This window comes from Melanerpes formicivorus, unplaced genomic scaffold, assembly GCF_026170545.1.
Source record: "Melanerpes formicivorus ecotype bairdi unplaced genomic scaffold, bMelFor1.0.p_v2 SCAF_2, whole genome shotgun sequence".
In the NCBI taxonomy this organism is placed as follows: Eukaryota; Metazoa; Chordata; class Aves; order Piciformes; family Picidae; genus Melanerpes; species Melanerpes formicivorus.
The window spans coordinates 11,005,925-11,030,971 of NW_027142354.1; the positions used below are offsets into that span (position 1 = coordinate 11,005,925).

The window sequence follows — 25,047 nt, forward strand, 5'->3', positions numbered from 1 at the left end:
TCATTAACATTAGAAAACGCCTCCAAGGTTATCAAATCCCACTGTTAACCTAACACTGCCACATTCCCCACTAAACCATGTCCCTAAAGTGCATCTACCCCACCAAAGATATATTCTTGTGTCCTATGACAAAACCTTTGTCACTCTTGTGTTTTACTGTTAAAAATCATAAAACACATTGAATAAAGCCTTATAATTAAGACAAGGGTATTTTGCAGTTTAGGCTTTATCATTAGAATGTTAGATACTTTGCAAATGGAAGGGCAGGATCACCTCTGGCCCTCATGCCTCTCTAGGGCAACTCAAGAAGACTGTTGGTCTGATGAAGTCATATCAGATGAGACATCAGTCCTCATTTTCAGTAAACCATCTTCCTTCCATCTTCAGCGCCGCTGTATGAGCCGCTGTGGAGATGGGTCCATAACGAGCCCAAACTCAAAGTCAGTAACTTTTGTGACATTTGATGAAAGTCATTGCTTAATGCCTGGTAGCAGGAAGCACAAGGGACCTAAGATGTTCATATCACTGTAAGACGCTAAGTAGCCATTAAACTCTCAAATAATTAGCAGAACATGAACAGCATGCAGAGAAATAAGTTGTCTTAGCAAAGCTACTCTCTGTTGCAGTGTGAATGCATTTCTTGGAAGCAGAATTAAATGCCTCTCTGCTGTGAAGTGTAGCTGCAAGGAAATAATCAGAATTGCTGGACTGTAGGAAAGTCAGATATTGAGGACAGCATCTCATAGTAGTCAGAAATTTGTCTTCTCTCATCTGCCCTGTGGATTTTCAGCACAGCTCCATATTGCATATTCATTACTGCTTGGCTACACCAGTCTCCAGTTAATGGGAATTCTATATACCAGATGAGCAAAGACGACATTTACATGATATGATGTGCATATAAAGTACCATGTGGCAAGTCAGAGTTGCTTCATGATCTGGACAGGCTAAGTTTCTCCTTTGCTACTGAAATGACACAACCTCCTACAGTTTTTATTTTCCACTCTTTTGGAATGTAATCAGATATGTTCACCCCAAGTGCTAGAAAAGCTATGAATCAGCTTTTCTGTCCTGACAAAACCAAAATAAAGATTACTTAAGCAGGAGATTTAAAAGATTACATTTGATGGATTCTCCTGCTTTGGGTTCTCTCCGAACAGTCATAAATGAAACAAAATTGCACTCATTTAAATAAACAGAAGATAAGACTCTGGAGATTCACACATCTCCAGGAGCTAAAGCTTAAAGGCAAATATTGCAAGAATTATGTTAAAATTCTTAGAGAGACAAAACTGGATGAAGATATTAAATGCCTTTGTTTATTAATTTAATCCTGATTCATTCTGCAAGTGTGTGCTGTCTTGCTGTCTTATCTTCAGGGATTGGTTTATGCTTTTTTTAACAGTGAAAGCACAGGAACCAGAGGAAAGCAAGCATTCTGTTTTTTTCCAAGGGTCTCCAAATCCATAGAAAGAAGTGGCCAGAATTTGAACACTCCTTCCTACTTTAAGATCAGCTCAGGTACCTTTCCTGCCTCTTTCTCATTTAAAAATCAGAACTCCTTCAGAAATGGGTAAGTTTACTTAGAGGACCTAGTCCCAAAATAAAACAGTTCAGCAATTGGAAAGATGCTGGAAAGACACTTTCCTAAATGTAAAGATGAAATGTGTAATGAAGTATTTCTATGCATAGGGAAAGGAAGAATCGTGCTTTCCAGCAGTGAGATTAACAAGCATATGGTAGTCGGGAAATTCTGTGAGGAATTCAACAAAGTCTGTTCCAAATATGCTTTACAAACATAATTAGTTTTTCTCTATACCCCAGTTTCCACTGATTTGTTCCATGGATATGATTTGTGTGGTTTAGATATCTCAGGCAAGTCTGTGCAAAGCAATGTACACTGAAATCTTAAATCACTTCAAAATAGTCTCATATTTCTGTTTGAAGATTTCACCCAAAGACAGCCTGGTAAATCAGTGTGGATCGATACTGTGGGGTAGCTCAAAGTCTGGTACACATGATAGGCACCTATTTTATTGGCACTACCTGTTTTGCAGTATTATAGCAGAGCACACACAACTTTCCTTCCAGTTTCCCCACGATCTTTCAAACTGCTTGTGTCTTTTTTCTAGCACACAGTTTGAATGTACCTATGTCTGTTTCCACTCCCAGCTATATTCTTACCAATGTACAATGGAAGTCAAGTCTAGACCCTGAAGGCCACTCCTGAGCTGATGGAAATGAAGGAAAATCCAATACAGCTAATAGAGGTTATATCAGGTAAAACTCTTGCTGCTGACAAATCGCATGTGTAATTCTATACATAACTGTATCTCCATAAAGAAGGATTTTGAACAGATCAAAGCAGAGGCTTTTTGTATAACAACATCATCACCACTAAGATGAACCCAAAGGAAAAGGAAAATCACAACAGAAATATCCTTCTTGAACCTAATTTTTTTCAAGAAGCCTAATCATATTATAAATGTCACATTTAAAAGCTCTGATGCTCTGAGCACTAGGCAGACATGGTATATGGATACCAACCTCCTGACACTCCTTAAAAATGTCCTTTTTGAATTGATTCTCATAATCCAAATGACTTCCACATTGGTATTCTTCCTGTTTTTAGGTTTGATGTCCTAAGGCAAGTGTCTTGATTCACTAACCCTCACAGATCACTTGAAAATGCCCAAGTGTTCAAATTACATGAAAACAGCCACTAGCCTTCCAGAGGCACCTGAAGCAAAGCTAGCAGTCCTATAGTTCTTTCCACCCACATCTGTTAGCACCTGCAGTCTCAGGGACCTGGTCTGTTAGCACCATTGGTCTCCTCTGCACTGGGCTCCCTGATGGTGCAAAGTTGGAATTTTCCTAATGAGAAATAAAGAGGTCTTAGTGTAAATGGGCCTCAAGATCAGAGCACATATATGATCTATTGCAACATCTCTTTGATTTGGCACCAGAGCAAGATAGGAAGGCATCAGCAAGGTACTGCCAGGTACCTTGGTAAGGCCACCACTCACCTTCAGGTTTTTGTTGTGCCTCTGGAGCTCTCGGCACAGGCTCTCAAGCTTGCTGCGGGCAAGGATGGCTCGGCTGTGCTCACTCTGCAGCTGATCCTTCTCCTTGGTGATCTGGGCCTGCCTTTTCTGCAGGTACTTGAGCTTTTTCTGCTCAGCACGATGTTCTTCAAGCTGGGTGAGGAACAGGGGATAAAAATGAAACAAAGAGGGGCAGGAAAGCAAAGAGAATGAGCTATTTTAGTATCAGGAAAGTCTTCACACTCTGTTCACCTCTTAGGAAGTGTTTGCTATGTCAGTGCTAATGGGAGAGGAGAGAGTCCCAAGCCTGCTTGCTGCAACAGTCCCCAGTGTGCTGCAGTGTGGGAGGGTGACCATAAGTTTAAATACTTTTGTCACACTATTTCAGCTCTTCCTTCTTTGGTTTGAATTTCTTTGCAGGGCAGCTGTGAGGTTTTCATTTTTGCTTCAGTGTTAGGAACTGGAGCAGTGGGTAGTGCTTTTTGCAGTGAGATTTCTTCAGATCATGAGATAACACAATAGTTGCTCATTCCGTTTTGCAGTTTCCTGAAAAAGAAGCAGCTTCCTACATACCCAGGAACCTGCTGGAAAAAACAACAGCAAAAGAGATGCTGGAGACCAGGGATGTCACCTGTGTAGGGGCATTGCTGATGATGGACAAAAATGCACTTCAGGAAAGTGTTCCCCAAAGCATTCAGCCTGATGAGCCTCAGTGCTCCATTTTCTGCTCACTCACATTTTAAACTAAGCCCTGTGAGAAGTATGCAACACTCCTCCTAGGAGGTGAAGGGTTCAGCCTAGACACTAGTTCCCAGTGTGGATCAGTTTGGTAGATTTGCCTTTGAGTACAAATATTTGGCCTCATCAACTTTTTAACCCAGAGTCTGGCTTTTCTCCCTCAGTTTTTACCTTTTTTTTTCTTCCCTCCTTCCCATGCACAATTGATCATTTGACCCTTACAATCATTTTGGGATATACAGACACTACTTCATGAGGTTTGACCATGCTGCATGGCATATGGTCTTCATAAATTCCTATACAGACAGTGTGCACAGAAAAGAACTAGTGCTCTACTAACCAGCTCAGCATACTTCTTAAATAGCAGGTCTAGCTTCTCCTCTGGAGTGCTCAGCTTGTTCAAGCTTTGCATCAGTAGGGTGGCTTCCTTCCCTTAAAAAGAAAAGAAAAAAAAGGCAGCAGATATTTGATGGTGGTGATAGTTTGTAGCAGATGGTTGTTTGATGCATGGATCTCTAAAATTTCAGGGAGAAATGAAGCATTTTGGAAGGAAAGGAATAATTTTTACTATTAATTCATGGGTTTTTCTTCTCCCCATAAGAAGAAAAATGCCTGCATTCTCTTCCATTTCAGACCTCAGCAACGTGCTGTTTTCTAGCAGAAACGTTGGCTTTGAAATACTTTTGTCCTCTATAATCTGATTTTTGTTTAGTGGTTTTGCAGCATGGCTGGGTCACATATATGGCACATTGTAAAGAAACAGGATGGAAAGGGCCTAGACCCTAAAGGCTCAGAAACCAGATCTCTTTGCAGGTGAAAACCAATCAAAGCTGATGTACTCATCTCATGTGCTGATCAACCCCCCTCAAGACATAAGTAAGATTACGTTAAGTACGGAGACTATGGTGTGGATGGAAACAATCAGAGAGGAGCAGGTACTGCCAGCTTCTTCTGGGCTACTTGATTGTGGTGTAAATCAGTTCCCTGACTTGGTGAAGAGAGTGGGGCTAGTAAACAGTCTATCTGGGCATACATAGCTAAATCACTGCATAGCCATTTATGAATTGCTTCTCTTCTGATACTTCTTTGTATTCATTCCAGCCCTGAGTATGAGCTGGAGCTTGAACACTGCTTGTTCTTCAAATACAAAATGCCCCTGGAGATAAAGATGGCTGTGGTGCCAGGGGCTCAGCTGTGCTGTTCCAAATGCTTCCCTTTCCCATGGCTGTGAGAGCAAATTTGCTTTCTACTTTCGGCTGTACTTTTTCTGCTTCAAGTCTAGTGCAGCCCAGTACTGCCTATGGAGAAAATCCACTATTTCATACTAAGTTCTCTGTGCAGCACCTGTATAAATAAGTTGAAGAGAGATAAAATCAAACCCTGGAGCGAAAATTATGGCAAGTACAGTTAGAGAACTGTGCTTTGGTAGTGTTTGATCTTGGAGAGGTACCAATAGCTATATCAAAACCAAGGCAATAGATACTGAGGAACTTTCTTTCTCCTGGATGTTCAAGAAATTTTTTGGGGAAAAAACCCTGCTCTGTCCTGTGCTTAGTTCCTTTTCTTTAAGAACGTCCTGCAGTAATTTTTGTACAGGCTTAGCCGAGGGTTCGGTTTCGGCTCTCATACAACGGAGAGGCGTGAAGGGTGGCGGGAGTCAAACGTAGGAAGGGAAATAAACTAGACGTTTGCTGGATTGGGATGTAGCTACATTGCTCTCTAGTGGCTGCCCAGAAGAAGCGACATACTTCACAGCAGCGCGCCGAGACTTTCCAGCTCAGCTAACCGAGCCCTCCCGTGACCAAGGCGCTCTCTAAGCGCTGTGCGTAGGGACTGTGAGCATACTGGTTTATTTCATACAGTCCGTGACGAGTCCAGGGGTTAGATAGGTGAAAAATAACCTGGACAAGACAGTGAGTTTATTCTACAGAATGCCATGCCACATATAGCACCATCAGCATTGTTAAGACCAGTGAGAAGTCATACCAAAGCATGCATGCCAAGGAAAAAAAAGCACAGAATCAACCAGTTTGGAAGAGACCTCCAAGATCATCAAGTCCAACTGGTCACTCAACCCTAACTAATCAACTAGACCATGGCACTAAGTGCCTCATCCATTCTCTTAAACACCTCCAGGGGTATTGATCCCACCACCTCCCAGCCCATTCCAATAGGCAATCACTCTTTCTGTGAAGAACTTCTTTCTAAGATCAAGCCTAAACTTCTCTTGCACAGCCTGAGACTGTGTCCTCCTGCTCTGTTGCTGGTTGCACTGTGACACAAATGAGAGGCAAGGTTTTCCTTGGTCTAAGAAGCAATGTTGTGCAGTGTGTCATCAGACTAACAGCTTTGGCTAAATAGTTTGGGTGGCCTAATAGGATATCAGAATGATGTGATATCATCCTATGATTTTGCCTTTTTAAAAGGACTAATATCTGATACAGCTCACATGTATCTGATGGGTAATTATTGAAACAGATTTTAGAGAAAAGTTATATTGTGATTTTCAGTAATAACTAGAGGTCCCTATCACTCATGTCAGAGGCTTAACATGGGAAAGAGCAAGGGCAACAGAAGTTTTACTTAATGATTGTAGAAGAGCTGTGTAAGTGCATAAGTACTTGCCTAGCCCTTTCAGGATTTTCTTCTCCAGCTTTTGCTCCTTGCTGCTGCTGGGCTCCTTTGCCCTGGAAGCATCCCCAGGAGCCAGCTTCTCTTTCTCAGTCTCTTCATTTGCGTCTTCATACTCTGCATCCTCCATGCTGCCTGGCTCTCCCTTTTCAGGTCTGTCGATTTCTGTAGCAGCACTTTCCTTCTCCACCAGGCTTGTGGCAGACCCATAGGTTTTAATAATGTCCTCCAGCTGCCGGCTCAGCTCTTCTGAGATGTCACACACAACTGCTTCAGGCTGGGCATTTGGCTGCTCTGTGGGGGCTGTGACAGTGGGCTGGGAGCTGGGGGCAGGTTTGTCCCCACTCTGCCCCTGGATATCCTGTCCAGCTGAAGTGGGAGACTGGTCATTCTCCATGCTTTGTGCAGTACCTGACAGCAAACAAATGGAGGGTTAATTTAAAAGTACACAAAATTTGTCTTCTAACTGTTCCAAAAACTTGGCCAGCATGTGAGTGATTTTGTGTGGAATTTGAGATGGCAGCTCATCAGTCGGCTCTGGCTTGATAAATACGTCACACTAAAATGAACAACCAAGGTGATTTGGCTGCAGGGAGGAAAGCAAATTATACATTTTCCAAAAGGAAAAGCCTGCCCAGACCCAATACTTAGATATCAAAACCTCTTATTCCCATTGCCAGTGCTAACACATGAAAAACACCCAAGAAATTTATACCATTTCCCTCCCTGAACACACCATTTACAAAACATTCATTCTTTTTGATCTGTTTACCTGAAAATCTGACTACTGATATGGGCAGCTTCATTTCAGAGCTGACTCAGTTTCATTTCCTATTTCTCCCCTGCTGGCACAGCCTAAGTCAATAATCATGAGAAAGTAATATTTTAAATGAAACTGGCGCACCAAAAATTGTGCTCTGCTTTTGGAAAGCCCAGCGTGGTTCTTGATCTATAAGAGAGCTGGTTTCATGCTGTCACAATAACAGCAAAGAATAAGATAAGCAGCTAAAAACCACTCTTGTACTTGCTGCATGCTGCTGACAGCTTGTTTGACAAAGTACAAAATACAGAATAAATCAGAGCAAAGCAAAACTGACCGGGCGTAACGTGGCTTGATAGTCTGTGGTGTTTTCTGAGGCAAATTTGAGTTCATTTGTTCCCAATTTGCAAAGAGGAAGCTTTTATTTTCCAATGTCCTTGAGTGACTGCACTCAGCCAGGGGAACCTAGAGCTCCTGACTTGCCTGTGTTCCTCTGGAGCCTGTGACAGCTTACCCAGGACCTAGTGAATAAAGTGCCAGTGAGAACGTCCCAGGCAACTGCTCCCAGCTCCTGTTGGCCAGCAAAAATAGCACCTCTGACTAGGTGCAGCTGGAAAACTCAGTGTGGAAAAGGCTTTTTCCTTCTCAGAGTGCTGGCAGAGCTGCTGTTACTGCTGTGCTGCCCTCATGAAGTGTCTGGGTGCACAGCTAGGTCTTGCCCTGCAACTAGCCCCACTGCTGCTTCACTTCTGTGCTCTGTAGCCATGAGTCCCTTTTCTTTCTTTTTTTTTTTTAGGCCAATTTTTGTTCCTCCCTTTAATGATATGATTTATCATGTTGCCACTGGGGAATGAAGAGAGGAGGAAGTCTGCTTTCTCATTCTGTTCCAGCACCTGAGGTGGTTGCTTGCTTATTTTTTAAGAGACAACTTGCTTTGAAAACAGAGCTCAACTGGGAAGCATTTAGTTCCCTGCTCAGTTTGCCATAATGTATGCTTTCTATGATGTCTGCATTTAAACAGCTTTCAAAATCATAAACTTACTTGGCTGAAGGCAGTATATGTTAAGGGAGATGTAATTTACTGACATACATGCCTCGATGTTTATTTTTAAACTGTCGTCAAAGTGATTTGAAGTGCAGTGATAGTCGTCACTAAGGCAACATTTTTCAAGAGCTGATTGTCTGGCTATTTGACTGGGCTTACAGGTAAGATATTAAAATATTATGGTTTATCATCTCTCAAGCAAATAATTGAAAGCCTTGAGTAGGACTCAGGATGTGCTTGAGAACTGCTAGCTGTAAATCCATGCCCCTGAAGCCCTCCCACAGTTACAACTCCCCAGCAGGAATGGCTTGGGAAGATGGCTGGACCTGGTCTCACAGACCCTGTCAGACAAATGCATTTCATTTGCTCCATCCTGCTTGTGGCATGGTCATTATATCACTCCAAAGGGATTGTAAAATTCTATCTGTCTGATTTGATGTCATATTTAGTTTAATTTGCATTGAAAGATTAGACCCTACATGTGGAATTTAGGTTAATAATTCCACAGTTTGTGATCATACTTTAACTATAGCTAGTTCATTCTATTAATTCAAGGAATTAATCAGGAAGATTGTAGTAAATACCAAGCTAGAAGCTCCACAAAACAAGTGTTTCTCTGACATGTTCACACTAGTTTTTACAATTGTATTAATTAATTTTAGCTAACTGGCTTTGCTAATCTATCAGCTAGAAAACCCAGGATCACCATCTCTTCTATGAGGAGAGGCTGAGAGAGCTGGAGTTGCTTAGCCTGGAGAGGAGGAAGCTCAGGGGAGACCTTGTTGCTCTCTACAGCTTCCTGAAAGGAGGTTGTAGACAGGTGGGGGTTGGTCTCTTCTTCCAGGCAGCCAGTGGCAGAACATGAGGACACAGTCTCAAGCTGTGCCAGGGTTTAGGCTCAAGGTGAGGAGAAAGTTCTTCACAGAAAGAGTAATTGGCCAGTGGAATGGGCTGCCCAGGGAGGTGGTGGAGTCACCATCCCTGGAGCTGTTGAAAAAAGGTTTGTATGTGGCACTTGGAGCCATGGTTTAGTTGTCATGAGGTATTAGGTATTAGGTATTAGGTTGGACTTGATGACCTCTGAAGTCTTTTTCAACCTGGTTGATTCTGTGATTCTCTAGACAGAACAAGCCTCATACACTGCATTTCTGACTTTAGCTATTTTTGTTTATCACATAAGGACAACAGGATTGTTAAATGATTAATTTACAAATATGAATTTATCTTCCAGCTATCTCCCCCTCTCTACTGTTCCTCATCAGGAACAGTATGGCCAGCAGGAATATGAAGGTCATTATGCCCCTGTACACTGCACTGGTTAGGCCACACCTCGAGTACTGTGTCCAGTTCTGGGCCCCTCAGTTTAGGAAGGATGTTGACTTGCTGGAGCGTGTCCAGAGAAGGGCAACAAAGTTGGTGAGGGGTTTGGAACACAAGCCCTATGAGGAGAGGCTGAGGGAGCTGGGGCTGCTTAGCCTGGAGGAGAATCAGGGGTGACCTTATTGCTCTCTACAACTACCTGAAGGGGAGTTGTAGACAGGCAGAGGTTGGTCTTGTCTCCCAGGCAGCCAGCACCAGAACAAGAGGACACAGTCTCAGGCTGCACCAGGGGAGGTTTAGGCTGGAGGTTAGGAGGAAGTTTTACACAGAGAGAGTGATTGCCCATTGGAATGGGCTGCCCAGGGAGGTGGTGGAGTCACCATCACTGGAGGTGTTCAGGAGGAGACTTGATAGGCTGCTTGGTTGCATGGTTTAGTTGATTAGGTGGTGTTGGATGATAGGTTGGACACGATGATCTTGAAGGTCTCTTCCAAACTGGTTTTATCCTATTCTATTCTATAAGAAGACACAAGTCAATGCAGTTCTTACTGCACCCCAACTCTCTTCCTTGGCTACCTCCCAGGTTCCAACCCAGCTCCCAACCCAGCTCCACTCATGGAGCAGCACCTTCCATCTAAAAGTCTCTTCCTACATGAATCATGGAACATGCCTGTAGACACAATAGGCTTTAAATCAACAGCAGCAATCAATTTATGCCCAGTGTTTCTCAGTAATAAGGGAAAACCATGAGCACATGAAAGAGAAAATGCATGTTCAGAATCAAGGGCATAACATAAGGTGTTTAGAAGCTGGCCTTGCAGGAAATCTTCCCTAATGTACATTCCTGGCTAGAAAGGTATTAGTTATAATCAGTCTCTGAAACTATGGCAATTCACATTTGTTAAGGTTCAGGCCACCAGCTTGCAACAGTGAGCAGGCAGGAACCACAGCACTAGCCAGTGATGTGCCTTTAACCCATGGGTGCCCACCTACTGGGTCATACCAAGGACTGTATTGCACACACAAATAAGTATTTTACTGTTCTATTCCACTCTTCTTCAGGCTACACCAGAGGTCTGATAACTACTTTCAAACACAAAAATGTCTGTTAAGATGTCTGTACCTTGTTTTGTGCAGTAGCTCTCACAGCATCACAGAGTTTACATTTAGGGAGACAGAGCAGCTCTCATCTGCAGAAAGCATCCCATTTACAGCCTTTGATTCTAGGAGATTTTACTGCAGTTGGCCCTGGTCCTCATCATGCTCCAGCCTGTTTAACCTTGATGTACATCAGGAAATCTTTATGAGGCCATAGAAGGCTTTCAGTGTGAATCTCAGCGAGACCCACAGTTGTTTACATTAGACACTATTAGACACAGTAATTTCTAAAAATCAGGTGATTAAGCCCAGAAGAGGAATCCCTTGGCTCCTCAAGGAATCAAGGACTCATTCAATTTTAGACTATTCAATTCTTGAGTTTTGTGACTCCTGCTACCCTTACTGTTGTGTCTAGACACCTGAATTTCCAACACAGCTGTATCCTGGTTTATGGCAAGTGGGAGGAGTGACCAGACATTTGACTGACTCTGAGCATTGCATCTTGTTTACTCTTTTCCTTCTGCACCCCCAATCCTGGATGTGTTCCACAGCCCTGAGATCAGTATCCTTCACAGCCCTGGTGTTTTGGCTAAAAGCATGACCCCAGACACTTGTGCTCACCATCTGCAGATAGCCACTCTGGTCCTCCTCTCCTCTGGTGGCAAACGGCCCTGAGGGTGCTACTGCCTTCCCACTGAAAGAGAGGCTCTTCATTCTCCTCCTTCTTCCATTAAAACATGAGATAACCCAGGAGAGAAATGTAGTGCCTTGTGGCATAGGCAACCTCCAGTTTCAGGTGGGAATTGACAGACACTGGTCCCAGGCTGATGCCTTCCTGTAGGAGGACTTTTGGCCAGGCCTGCCGTCCCACAGAGGCACAAAACTGGGCTGAGCACATAGCATAGCCACAGCTGCACTCAGAGGCAACAAAGAAGGTGTGCTGCTAAGCTCAGTCTGGTAACACACTGAGACTGTTTGTCTCTGACTATATCCCTTAATAATTCAGCATGATTTGCCTTTGCTGTACTTTGAAATCAGACTGTACCTCCAAAGTAAACCGTCAGTTGGTAAAAGCCAGCACCTGATTTAGCAGAGCTGCAATAGCCATCCTGCTGCTGCTGGAAAACCTGTCCCCTGTGCTGGGTGCCTTGTCAGCTTCTCTCTCTTACCACTGGAACAGACCGTGCTGTTGAGGCACTGTCCTGGCATGTACAAAGCACAAACCAAACATCCTCTTCTCAGCCTGCCTCTCTGGCAGACTGTCTTGCATACTGTTGCAGAGTTTTGCTTATATTTTTAATAACAGAGAACTTCCCCTTCCTTCTCATGGGAATTGCTTCCTCCTTCCCTCCTTGCAGCTTCAACTTCTGGAGGGTTTACAAATTGGTCTATATTTAGCTCTTGCCTCCCCACGTATCCAGCAGAAGGACACATGGCACCTGCTCTGCTGCCAGCAGTTATTTTAAGCACTTCTAAAATGGGTAATGTTATCTGGCACTTTATGCTCAAAACTCACACACACACACACACACACACACTATTCTCTAAACCAAAGTGTTCCATATATTCACACCAGCCAGCATATGCTGATAAAATCCGAATTTTTACCTCAACAAAACACCAGATTGAACTATAACAGCACTTCAAAGCAGCACATATCAAGCCCTGGAATGGCCCACACTACTGTATCTCCAATTACCCTCCAGAAAAATACAACTGTCCTATGCATTACTTCAGAAGGTGGTGATAAAATCAGCTTTATTAACTACATGCGACATTTGAATAACCTTATGGTTTACACGTAATTTTCCAGCACAAAACAACAAAAGTCTGGAGGCTTTGTGGCAGGATTCCACACAAGCATGAAAAGAACCAGAGTCAGAGACCTTCTGAAGTTTCATGCAGCACCTGAGTCTTGATCACTTAACTGTTGTAGCAAACCAGCCATGGCCCCGAGTCTCAGCTAAAGGCAAGCTCTTCCAAAGTGAGCTTCAATGTTTTTGATCACTCTTTAGAGAAGCGTTTCTTACTTTCACCAGCAGCCTTAGATACTTGCCTGTTTTACTCACACAGTGCCCAGGCTTTTCATGCTATTCCTAGAAATTGTGGGCTGACAGTCCCAAAGGGGAGTATTTAGATTAAAGCCCTTGCACCATGCCACCAAGCAGTAACAGCAAGGAAGCTGTTCATCAGACTTACCAGAGCAAAAGAAGAGCTGAATGGAGAAAAGAGAGTCGGACAGAAAGCTCAGGCAAGGGCACGCCAGCAGCAGGACACTGGTACTGTAATGCTGCCACCGAGGGAAGAGGGACAGGAAGGCCAAGTGAAGGGGGAAGGACAGAATGACACAGCAGGAACTAAGACTGCAGAGACCGCTTTGCACGATGACTGCTCTGATAGGCGAGCAGGCAGACTGCCTGCTAGCTGGCAACATCAACCAGCTATTGCTTGCTCTAACAGACATAGCATGAGAGATTAGAGTCTCAGGTCCCCAAAAAGAGAAAATAAAGGAAGGATTCACACACAGCTGCTACCCTTAAAAAGTAAGCCTTAATCCTTCAGTGACTTGACATGCTGTTGGATTGGTCAAACTTGGTCTAATTTTTCTAACTGCACCACAAAGTCTGGGATGGTTTTCTCTAATCTGAGCTCACAGCTGTGACTGCCCTTTGTGACCTGGGACTCTGGCAGGATTTGTTAAAGACCAGACTGATTACCAATCATAGACTCACTGGCTGGACAGGACCATGGGAGGTCTTTAGTTCAACCTTTTCTCAAAGAAAGCTCAGCTGTGAGCATAGACCAAGTCTCTCAGGGCTTTATATTAGTCTTAAAAAATCTGAGGATGAAGATTGCATGACCTCTCTAGGAAGCCTGTTCTGCCTGACCATCTGCATGGCAAAAAAGTTTCTCCTTATATTAACTTGAACTCCCCCCTTTTTTTTTCAGCTTGTGCCCCTTACCTGTCGTCCTTCTACCTTATGCTCCTCTTTCTTGATAATCTCCTCATACGTACTCTGGAGCTGCAGTCGAGGGCCCTCAAAGCTGTTTCTTCTCCAGGCTGAACATCCCACTTCCCCTAATCTCTCCTCATGGGACGAGTGCTCCGGCCATCATGGTGTCCCTCCAGTGAACTGATGAGCTTCTCCCACTGAATGCTAATGGAGAATGATAGTGTAAGCTGTCCCCTTGATCCCAACAGCTCTCAAACGAAAGAGCTCTTGAACTGCTGGAAGGGGCCCAAAGAAGGGCCATGAAAATGATCAGAAGGCTGGAGTGCCTCCCGTATGGGTACAGGCTGAGAGAGTGGGGCTGTTCAGCCTGGAGAAAAGATAGCTCCAAAGAAATCTTACAGCAACCTTTCAGAACCTGAAGGGGGCCTACAAGAAAGATGGGAGGGACTTTTTACAAGGGCTTGTTGTGAAAGCAAGACAGGGAATGGATTCAGACTTAAGGAGGGTAGAAGATTTAGACTAGTATCCCCGTCCATGGCAGGAGGGATTGAAACTAGATGATCTTTAATGTTTCTTACAACCTCAAATGTTCTAAGATTCTAGAAAATGTTCCCATTGCTGCCAAGATAACCTGTCAGATCTACTTTCTGCATGTTACTAACCTGGCACACCCTGGTCCAAAGTTGTTTATACAAACAAGCAGAGCACTCCCCAGGGTGCTCAGCTGCATACAGTTTATCCAGTGATCTGCATCTTCCACTTCTGTGACCCACAAGTCATTCAGGCAACATCTTGAGATGCCACATGGCCTCAGATTCTTCTGTTGCCCACTCCCTAGAGAGCTGCAAACAACTGAAAAGTAATAGACTGGTACTAGAAGTGGCAGCCAGTGCTATGAGAAGAGAAATGGGTCTTTGGTTCCAGTGATAAGTAATAGAGCTCACAACAACATAAGGAGGAAAACCATGTATGTTACAGTATTTTGGAGTAAGCCCTCAAATGACTCCATTGTTGCATGGCACTAGAGGATCTAGAAATGTTTGGTACTTGATTTATAAGGGATGTATGAGAAAACAGTACTGGGCAGCTCAGTACTGTGAAGTACTGGCACCGAAATAGTCCATATGTTAACAGCATCCCAGACTTTCACTGGAGAGGACTGAAGGGCCTCACTATATTTGTAAAGAACGTGCCTGTAGGGTGAAAAACATATACTTGGGATGGTTTTTCATTAATCTTATTTTTCTGCTTGGAAAAGGCAGCTCAGGAGTTGATCTGCTAGAGGGTAGAGAGGCTCTGCAGAGAGACCTCGACAGGCTGGACAGATGGGCAGAGTCCAACGGCATGAGATTTAATGCATCCAAGTGCCGGGTTCTGCACATTGGCCACAACAACCCCATGCAGTGCTACAGGCTGGGGTCAGAGTGGCTGGAGAGCAGCCAGGCAGAGAGGGACCTGGGGGTGCTGGTTGATGGTAGGATGAACATGAGCCTGCAGTGTGCACAGGCGGCCAGGAGGGCCAATGGCATCCTGGCCTGCATCAGGAACAGTGTGGCCAGCAGGAGCAGGGAGGTCATTCTGCCCCTGTACACTGCACTGGTTAGGCCACACCTCAAGTCCTATGTCCAGTTCTGGGCCCCTCAGTTTAGGAAGGAGGTTGACTTGCTGGAACGAGTCCAGAGAAGGGCAACGAAGTTGGTAAGGGGCTTGCCGTCACTGGAGGTGTTCAGGAGGGGACTTGACAGGGTGCTTGGTCACATGGGTTAGTTGATTAGGTGGTGTTGGATGATAGGTTGGACGCGATGATCTTGAAGGTCTCTTCCAACCTGGTTTATTCTATTCTATTCTATTATCTGGGGATGTGTGGACATCATGGCTGAAGGGAAAATAAGTTCTTTGAATCTTCTTCAGGCACAGTGCTCCTAAGAAAGTCACAGATTTAAGGATAATTAAAGTGTGCTTGCAGGGTGGGGGGCTTCTATGAGTCTTTTGGAGGCAGTTGGAAATCTGCTGGTCATGTTTTGAGATAAGATAAAGCTCTAGGGTCGTTTGAGACAGGGCAGAGCAAAGCAGCAGAATACCAGTGAAGGTAAGAGCACTTATGTGGGTTACTTGTGCTCCTCCTATTTCAGCTGGAGAATTCTCCTCTTCCAGTTCCCTTCTTATTTTTCTTTCGAAATAAATCCATCTCTAGAGATTCTGAAACCAAAATGCACAATTGAGCTACCAAGGAACTGAGCAACATCTGAGTTGCAGAAAGTTTCTCCAGCATATCCTTACTCCTTGGCAAACACAAGGCAAGACATTTTCAGCTTCACCCTCTTTCACCTGAGTTAAAGCTGTTATGTGCTAGTTCATGTTTGCAACAGCCTGACAGCATGCACACAGACCCTTATCACAGTCCAAACGAAGTGCAAGGATTCACTAGGCAGTGGGAACGTGGTTGTGTCTTGAGACATGAGAACAGGAAATGAGTTGGGGTCATCATTATAAAAATTAGCTACAAGAAATCCAAAGCTACATTTCTGAATTGTTCCTAAATAAGCGAGTAAAGAATGCTGTCTTGTACAGTCAGGGAACTCAACAGAGTAGATAAAAACAGTGTTCCTGAGTATGTGGAGAGTATGTGTCTGTGTAGTTTCAGAAAGTTTAGAAGAGATCTGTTGGATTGTGTCCTATGAGTGGAAACAAGCCCCTTAAGAATGGAAAGAGAAACTCAGACTGAGAAATTTAGAATGTGTTGAAAGTGTGAAGCAGGCAGTACACATGCTAAGGAGGATGGACAGACTGGCATTTGGGCTCTGCATGCTGGTTGCCTCTGGAGACATGAGGAGGAATCTGGCTGGAAATGCTCTCTGTGAAACCTGTACCCTTCTGAAGTTTCTGCTTCTTCAATACTTTGGGCATTTCATGTCCCTGTTTAGGGGAAGAGAAAGAAAAGCTTTCTCTAATCCATGAGAAAGAGGAGGAATTTATCTTCTCTGTAGTAAAGCCAGACCACTCCTTAAGAATGTGCTGTAACAAGCCTGAATTTATTTTTCAGTTGTAAGCTGGACTGCATAGCCTGTAACCCTATACCCTTTGGTGTGCAGTGGCATTTCCACTGAGGTCATTGGTAATGTTACACAAAAATTGGCTATTTCTGGATTAAACATAATCATCATCAGCATAAATCTACTGAAGGCATAGACTTCTCAGGCAAAAAACACCCTAGTAAGAAAATTCCTGTAACCCTATGTTATAATTTACTCTATATTTTATTCAGTGCATTCAGCCTTACCAAATGGGAGGACAAGTTCATTACTAAGCTAATGGTATTGAAGCTTTTGGGTGTTCTTCCTATCTTTTTCTGATATCTTTTTTCCTTCTTTCCCCCAGGCCATTTACTTCAACTACAGCATTCAGCTCTCACCTGCTGAGGCTCTCCATTGAAACAGATACTTTTGGGGGTTTTGTGTATTCTTTTTGTGTGCCCTGTGAATGCTTAGATGAAAGAATGATGGTTCAGGTTTACGGTTTGTCTCTCAAATGCTCAAGGGCTTTAAAATATGCAGACACTGTCCAAAGGGAACTCCGTATTGGTGGTTAAAAACACTTCTAAAAGTCTCAAGGGTTACTTTTTCACAGCAAGCAATGACAAGCGTTAATTATTTTCCACCTAAACAAAAGCTTAATTTCTTCAGAAGCCCTTAATATCACCTGGAAGCCATGCAGGCTATTTGGTTTGCGGGACAGCCTCTTGACATAAAGTGAAGGGGCTTTTCAGTCTAGAGAAGAGAAGACAGGGGATTTAATAAATGTTTATAAATATCTGAGGGCTGGGTGTCAAGAGGCAAGGGATAGGCTCTTCTCAATTGCACCCTGTGATAGGAGAAGGGGTAATGGATATAATCTACTGCACAGGATGTTCTACCTCAACATGAAGAGGAACTTCTTCACTGTGAGGGTCACGGAGCACTGGAATAGGCCCAGAGAGGTTGTGGAGTCTCCTCTGGAGACTTTCAAGACTCATCTGCATGTGTTCCTGTGCAATCCGTGCTAGATTCTATGGCCCTGCTCTGGCAGAGGGGTTGGACTCAGTGATCTTCGGAGGTTCCTTCCAACCTTTAACATCCTGTGATCCTGTGAAGAGGCTGTGGAAGGTCTCCTGCCTTCTGCATTGGCCATAAAAGAGCCATCCACAGTCCTCTGCAAACTGTAGCTGCTTTGCTCCATGAGACCCTGCTTGCCAGCAGCACAAAAAGACCTGTAGACAACCTGTCTCAGTCCCTTCATTCATGGGGATGCAGACTTCAATGTACTGCCACAGTCTGCCGCTTCAGTCCCATATCTGTATCAGTGACGTGAACATTTTTGGATTCTGCATGAAAACTCCTCTAAGAACCTGGAAGAGTTCTTCATGGCTTTCCTGATGAGCATTTTTATTTTTTTGGAAAGGTACAAGTCTTTCCAATCATATTGTGCTTGGGCAGAATCACATCCTGTAATACCACTATTTCACCCAATTATATTTGAAATCAAATTGATCCATTCTGTTTAAACACATGCTGTAATATACTGTCACATATTTATGTAATGCAACATGATAATACATAGTAACAAGCAGGCCTGTAAGAAACACAATGAAAGCATAGCATGCATGAAGAATTTAAAAATGCCTGTAATGTTAAGATAGAATCATAGAATTCTTTTAGTTGGAAAAGATCTCTAAGATCATTGAATTCTTCTGTTAGGGAGAAGTTCTATACAGAGAGAGTGATTGCCCATTGGAATGGGCTGCCCAGGGAGGTGGTGGAGTCGCCGTCATTGGAGGTGTTCAGGAGGAGACTTGATGGGGTGCTTGGTGCCATGGGTTAGCTGTTTGGGTGGGTTGGATTGGTTGATGGGTTGGACATGATGATCTTGAAGGTCTCTTCCAACCTGGTTTGGTCCATTCTAAAATAAAGAGTCCAACCAAGATGCAGAATTAGAATTCAGAAAGATCTCTTATAAAGGTCTTGAGGCACAAAAGCATGGTGATGTGTGAGCTTTGGTCTAGAAGTCAGAAGCTTGCTGTATCTGGCACTGAATCAATGGTGGAGAGAGTCCTACGTGGTCCCAATGCAAAGTCAGCCAGGACTGCTCTCCACTGGGTTTAATTTAATTCCCTAGAAATGTCGTGAACATCTGAACCAGTCAGACATTTTGTATGGTGACTTCTTGGGAATCATTTCTCTCCTGCTTAGTCCTGTGTCAATGAAAAGAAAATAAAAAGAAAGAAAGAAAAAAAAAAGGAGGGGGGGAAGGAGAATAACATATTTGCACTTATTTGCATACACAAAGCAGGTGCTCCACTCTGCATCAATTTTCTACAGATTTCCTAGCTCCAAATCAATCTCAAAAGGGTTGGAAGGTTATGATTTGCCTTCTAATAAGATTTTATGGCCTGAAGGGTTTGTCATATACCCAAGGTTTGCTAGGTTTTTTTTTCCTTCTGTGGCTGAAAGATCCTGGCTACAAATGGCAGTTAATAAAGCAGCCAAATTAGCTGACACAGAAAATCCCAACAGGCAATAGACTTAACTATTTTAAGCAAATAATTTAATTCTTAATCTACATCAGTAAGAATATAATTTCTGAACTTCAGCAAGAAAACCACTCTAAGAATGAGGAGGAATTCCCCACGGTTTGCTGCTGAACAGTTTTTGATATATTCTTGGAAAGATTCAAGTCTTTTGAAACCTTAAGAGCAAGCAAAATCAATTATCAGAGTTTCAATTTTCTCCAGGCAATTTCCACTGCTTCAACTTGCCCAAGAGATAGACTTTCCATAAATACATTATGCTATGTGCTATTCGAAGAATTTGGCAAAATGGAGAATAGCTTCACTTGAAAAATCACTCATAAGATAAAGGAATCCCTCAGGTGAGGCATGCAGTCACACATGAATAGATCTCTGCAGTTTGGAAACAACTCTTCCAATATATACAGGTAATTTATTGGGAAAGAAAAGAGCAGTATTAGCTGTTTCCAGTTTCCAATACTGCTGTGAAGTTACTGTCGATTTACACCATTATAAGCTAGCATAAAATATAGCATGAAACTCCAAAATGGTACTGAATCCTAAAATAGCCTATTTTAGATCTAATTTAATTTCAGAATGACGCTACTCTAGCTAGAAATGATCAATGGGCTGTGGGAACAGAGTTGGGCCAAGTCAACCATCAACCTGGACACTTTGTGAATCTGCCAGGGGAAACCTCTGGGTCCAGTTCAGACGTGATCATGCTGTAAATTGTCTATCAGGGGTAAACTGAAAGTCTTTTAAATGCCAGTGGTCCATTGGTCAGGAGTGAACTATAGAGAAGAAATTATCTATTCCAGTAAGACAATGTAAACTGACTTGCTTTGTGTGAGGTAGCTTTTTGTCCTTCCCTCCATCCCTTTCCCAGCCCTTTCAATTTGCTAGTAATGTTCGCTTGCACCAGTTTCGTTATCAATATGCAACATTTGTTGTGGGTTTTGTTTTGATTTTTTTTTTTTTTTTTTTTAATATTACTGCTAGAACTGGCTTGTAAAAATTAGAAATGGGAAAGATTTATTGAAGGCTGAGTCCTCCAGCTGCTCCATGCGTGGAGCTGCCATTGATTTCCCAAGCAGCACCTGCTTGGGAGCAGCACAGAGAATAAAGCAAATTAGAAATTGAAGGCTAGCTCTCTCAGCTGTACAGGCTGTGCAGGGGTGGTAAAGCATCTCGTAATAGGAGCCAAACATCTTTCTCTGGAAAGGACAAAGTCCAAACTCTGCTGACAATCTTAAGTAAGCTGACAGGGGTGGGAGGCTGAGCAACACTGGGGTTATGACTAACATGTCTGAGAGTACAGGAGGAAAGAAGAGAGACTGACACAATGAGAATGACACAAATGGAGGTAACACTTAAACAACACCTGGAAATCTGGGGAATATTTGTGGTGAAATATAAATGCCTGTAGAAAGAAGAGGGAAAATAACAGAGAAAGTGATGATGAAATGAGAATCATATTTTATAGGGTAATGACAAGGTAGCCGATGAACTATTAGTTCAGAAGGAAATGTGGTGATCTGCAGAGCTGGCAGCACTACTGTGTGATGTCTAAAACTGCTGCTGATGTAAACCCTAATGACCTATTTTAAGACATGGGTGGAAAGAGAATCACAAGATGGAAAATGAAAAGGATGCAAAAGGTATAGTGGCATTAATGGATCAAAAGCGTGAAATGGTGTTAATTGGATTTTTTTTCAAGGGCTTTCTAGCTGTCAAGGTAGGATCATCTTATTAAACATAATGTTTGGGGAATTAAATGAGTAAAGAAGAAAATAAAACTCAGATGAAAGGATGAATAAAGAAAAGATCAGATAGGAGTGACTTTCATATTTTACTAGGCTGAAAGACAAATATAAGAAGTGGCACCAGTGTCAACAATTTTTAGACTATAGTAAACCTTCATTTTGTGTATATAAAAAGCCTATGCAAGTTGTATTTATTGTGAAAGGCAAACTGGTGTCTAATTAGATCCTGGACTTGAACTGGAGTATACAGACAGATACATGCTTAATATTTAAGCTTGGGTGTCTTCAGATGTGTCTCCAAAAAATCTATGACTATTACTTCTACTACTACAAATGTTCAGTGTTTTTTCCTCTCTAAAAGAGAGGATGTGTTAGATTGCAATGTTTCTCAATAACCCCAGAGCAGTTATGTAATTTGGAGACTCCCAAATCAGTTGTAGTATGGGGAATTGCTGAACCAGACAAAACCCAACTATTTAGCCACTCCCTTGGCATCAGAGTGAACAATTCTTGTTCACTTGGATATTCTGAAGCCATCATCAGCCAATCTGTAACATTGCCTGTGTTCCTATAGCATTACAAGACACACCACTAGTTACTGTTTACCTTATTATTTTTGCTTTCCTTTTGGCTATTAGTTGTGTTTTCTGAGCTCAAAATATATTTTACTACAAATCAGGGTTATCTGTGGTTAAAATATTTGTATCAAACTTTTAGAATTAAAGATGCAGGGACCAACCTCTGTGGCAGTGATTCCCAGTTGTGTAGTAGATTGCATGCAAGGATCTAATATAACCTGCTAAGTAAGTTCAACACTGAGCAGCAATGAACTGCAAAAAGTACACTGTACTCATTATTTGAAAGGATAAACTGAGATGTAAAATGTTACAAGCTAATACACAATATATAATGACTTGCCAAAGGTCATGCAGATGGGAACAAGACGTGCTCATATACTTTCGTGATTTAATTGTGGTGTGTTTGCTTTGTACACAAGGATCAGAGTTGCAAGCTTAGAGTGAAGGGGAGGTCTACATCACAAGAGTGTTCAGTGTCTTAACGCACTCTATGCACCTTCATTTTCTGCAGAGGGTTAGTACTGGTTGTGAAATTCACAGGACCTGTCTAGTAAATTTGAATAAAGATGGTCTAAAAATGGCACTGTTTTGCACAAAGGAGGGCTAAAGTAGATAAATTACAGGAACAGAGGGTCTAAATGTTAGCCAATAATTAAAGTAATCTTCCCTGTATAAAGGAACTGTACTTCATAGGAGCATGGAAAACTGACATTCTGCTTTTCATTAAAGTCATAAGACATCTGTGAGACCTCTGAGCCATTTCAGGCATTGTGATCATGGTATCCCACATAAGACAATGTAAATAAAATCCCAGGGCTGTCATATTATTCTAATGGCTAATAAATATTAGCTTTTATCAGTTGTTTGTTCTTTGGGGTTGGTTTTTGTTTGTTTGTTTGGGGGTGTTGACTTTTTTGTTTTGGTTTTGGTTTTGTTTGTTTTTTATTCATTATTTGGTCTCCTACCTGCCTTCCCTGTCTTTTAAGATAGCCAGTTGGTAAGCATCCCGGAGCCACTGTTATGCTGCATGCTTGTACTCTCCTGGAGCAGCAGGTTGCACCTGCTCTTTAATAATAGTTTCTGTGCTGTAATCTTTACAAACAGGTCCGTGTTTGTAAGACTGTGGACTGTTTCACCAACCAACAAATAGGGAAACCAAAATCTGTCTTGAGTCCTGTGCTTCTTTCTTGTTCATCTGCCAATCACAAGAATGAAAAAGCTACTGGAGGGTACACCAGACAGTCCCCCAGACACCTCCTGTGTGCCAACCAACAGCAGACAAGAAGACACAGTTCCTTTAAACTTGTCTTCCTCTGTTGTCTCTTTCATATTATGTCACCAACTAATGTTTGACTAACTGGGTCCTTGAGAAGTGTTGTCAATTTCATTATCAATGTCATCCTATTCTTTTCTAGATGTCAGGCAACAAGGATTCCCCCCACAGGTCATCAATCTTCCAGGTAGCCTTCATCAAAAAGAGGAAGATAGAAATATATGCAGCATTTCAGCATGATCATCCATCTCAGGCAGCAAACACAGAAGCATTATGAACCCAGTAACTGCTAGTACAAGCAGGTATAAGCTGGCAACTTGCCTTTCTAAGGGAAAGTATGAAACCCTCATGATAACAATGGATGCTTTACTGGCAACCTGACTTGTTTGGGATGTTAAATACTACATACATCTATTTCTTCACTTTTCTTCTAGCAGAACAACCAGAATGACAGAAGTTTCTGTACCCCTAAGATGTGACATACATGAAAATGAAGCACATATATACTTAAACTCCCTTACGAAGTAGCATGCAGTTTCCTCACAATGAAAGAGGCTGGCAAAAGACATTGACCCAAAGCAGTTTGGTGCTGCTCATTTTTGTGGGGGAGTGGAAAAAAAAGTTAGGAAAGTGTTAGTCATTCAGATTTGGCAGAAAACATCTAACTCAGCTTTCCATCTGCTTTCCTTGCCTTTTCAGTACTTAAAGGCTACCTGCTACCAGAAAGATACAAAACCAAAACACCCCCCCCCCCAAACAAACACCCCCACCCCCCCCCAAAACAAAACCAACAACCAGAATCCCACCAAAATCAAAACAAAACACAAAACCCCACCAACCCAAAACTAAGAAAGAAGGCATTTTCAAGTTGTGGACTAGAGGAACCAGAGTAAAGAATTCCTGTGCATATTATACTAATTTTTGTGATGGCATTGTGGAAGGGACAAGATTTAATTCTTGCATGAGGTAAAGGCTCTGCTCCATATGCATCCATCACTATCGACTTTGACCACCTTTCATTTGGTTAAAACATATAAACCAAATCAAATTAGAAGGCTGTTCTTTGTAAGACTTTAATCAATAAGAAGTGCAGGGCTTCAGCTACACCTAGTGGACAAGCTCGGAGCACTGCAGCCACGCCGACAACATTGCTTTATCTGTCATGATAAATTACTCCTGCTCTGTTCCAATATATCAGTTGTGAATTGAAGCTAAGCACCTCCAAGTAAGCGTGATCAATTTAAACAGCTCCTTTCAAAAACCTCTGTGATTATCTGTGCATCGCTGTCTTCCACATGAAGCGCTTGATTAAAAGGTGAGGCAAGAGGACCCTGTCTCAAAAGGCAAGAGCTAAAGAAATAAAAAGAAGCCACACAATGGGAGGGCAAGCTGCCCTGTAGCAGGTCTCCATCTGCAAATGGGGCCAGACGCCAGTCAGAGGTTGCTCTTGCCCTTATAGGGCAAAGTCACACTCAAGGTGACTTGTGACAGAGCAGCTGTTGTTTGCCACCCTAGGGCATGGCTGCAAAAAGCCACCGCACCAGCTGACCCTGCATCCCACAGCAAACAATCACCACCCCAAAGTGCTTTCAATGGATTATTTTCACCCTGATCAAACGGAAATGCAGACAAGAAAAAAGTCTGGGGCCTGGTGATACTTCCTGGCTACCAGAAAGAAACCCACCAGATGAGGTTGAGATACTGGGTTACAGGGGATTGAAAAAGTGTTTTTTTTAGAAGCAGGACTGAGCAAAGGCTTGAAGTCCATATTTTGGCTACACCTATTTCCAGTGTGGTAGCTGCAGTTCCCTGTGGAACTGCTCCCTACTTATCTTCCAGGAGCAAGGACACAGATCTCATGTCCACCCTCAAGAGCAAAGCAGCAGGTACACAGGACTGTAGGCTTCTTCAGTTCCATCTGATGGCAGCTCTGCTCTTTTATGTCTGCAAGAGCAAATACAGATTTATGTTGCTGATAATGGTTTGTGGAGAAGGTTAACGTCACATTTTCTTTAATTCTCCACTTCTGCATTGCACAATGTGGTACCCTGTCAGACATGACAAGCAAAACTTAGCTGCCTCATCAATGCCAACCTGGTTGTGTTGGGACAGACTCACAGACCAGCCATGGGCTACAGGCCACCAGCAGTTCTTGAGTCAGCCAGGACAGCTGACTTGAGCATCACTCTCTGTATAAAGGTGGGAGCTTGCTGAGAACAGTTTCCTGCTAGAACTTCCTGCTTGGGTTTATTTGTTGGTTGGTACTCTCTTCCTCTTCTCTTCTTCTGCCTCTTCTCA

General features: G+C 42.8%; 1 protein-coding gene across 1 annotated transcript in view; it reads right to left on the reverse strand.

The window, feature by feature from the left end:
* TXLNB (taxilin beta) overlaps nt 1–12,938 on the reverse strand; it is a 40,555-nt gene extending 27,617 nt beyond the window's left edge. The window contains exons 1-4 of the mRNA XM_068150746.1: nt 12,836–12,938; nt 6,408–6,824; nt 4,123–4,214; nt 3,027–3,197 (exon numbers count right to left, since the gene is read on the reverse strand). Of these exons, the coding sequence (XP_068006847.1) occupies nt 3,027–3,197; nt 4,123–4,214; nt 6,408–6,810 (666 nt within the window). The 5' untranslated portion in view covers nt 6,811–6,824; nt 12,836–12,938. The remainder of the gene's footprint in view (nt 1–3,026; nt 3,198–4,122; nt 4,215–6,407; nt 6,825–12,835) is intronic.
* Between the last annotated feature and the right edge of the window lie 12,109 nt (nt 12,939–25,047).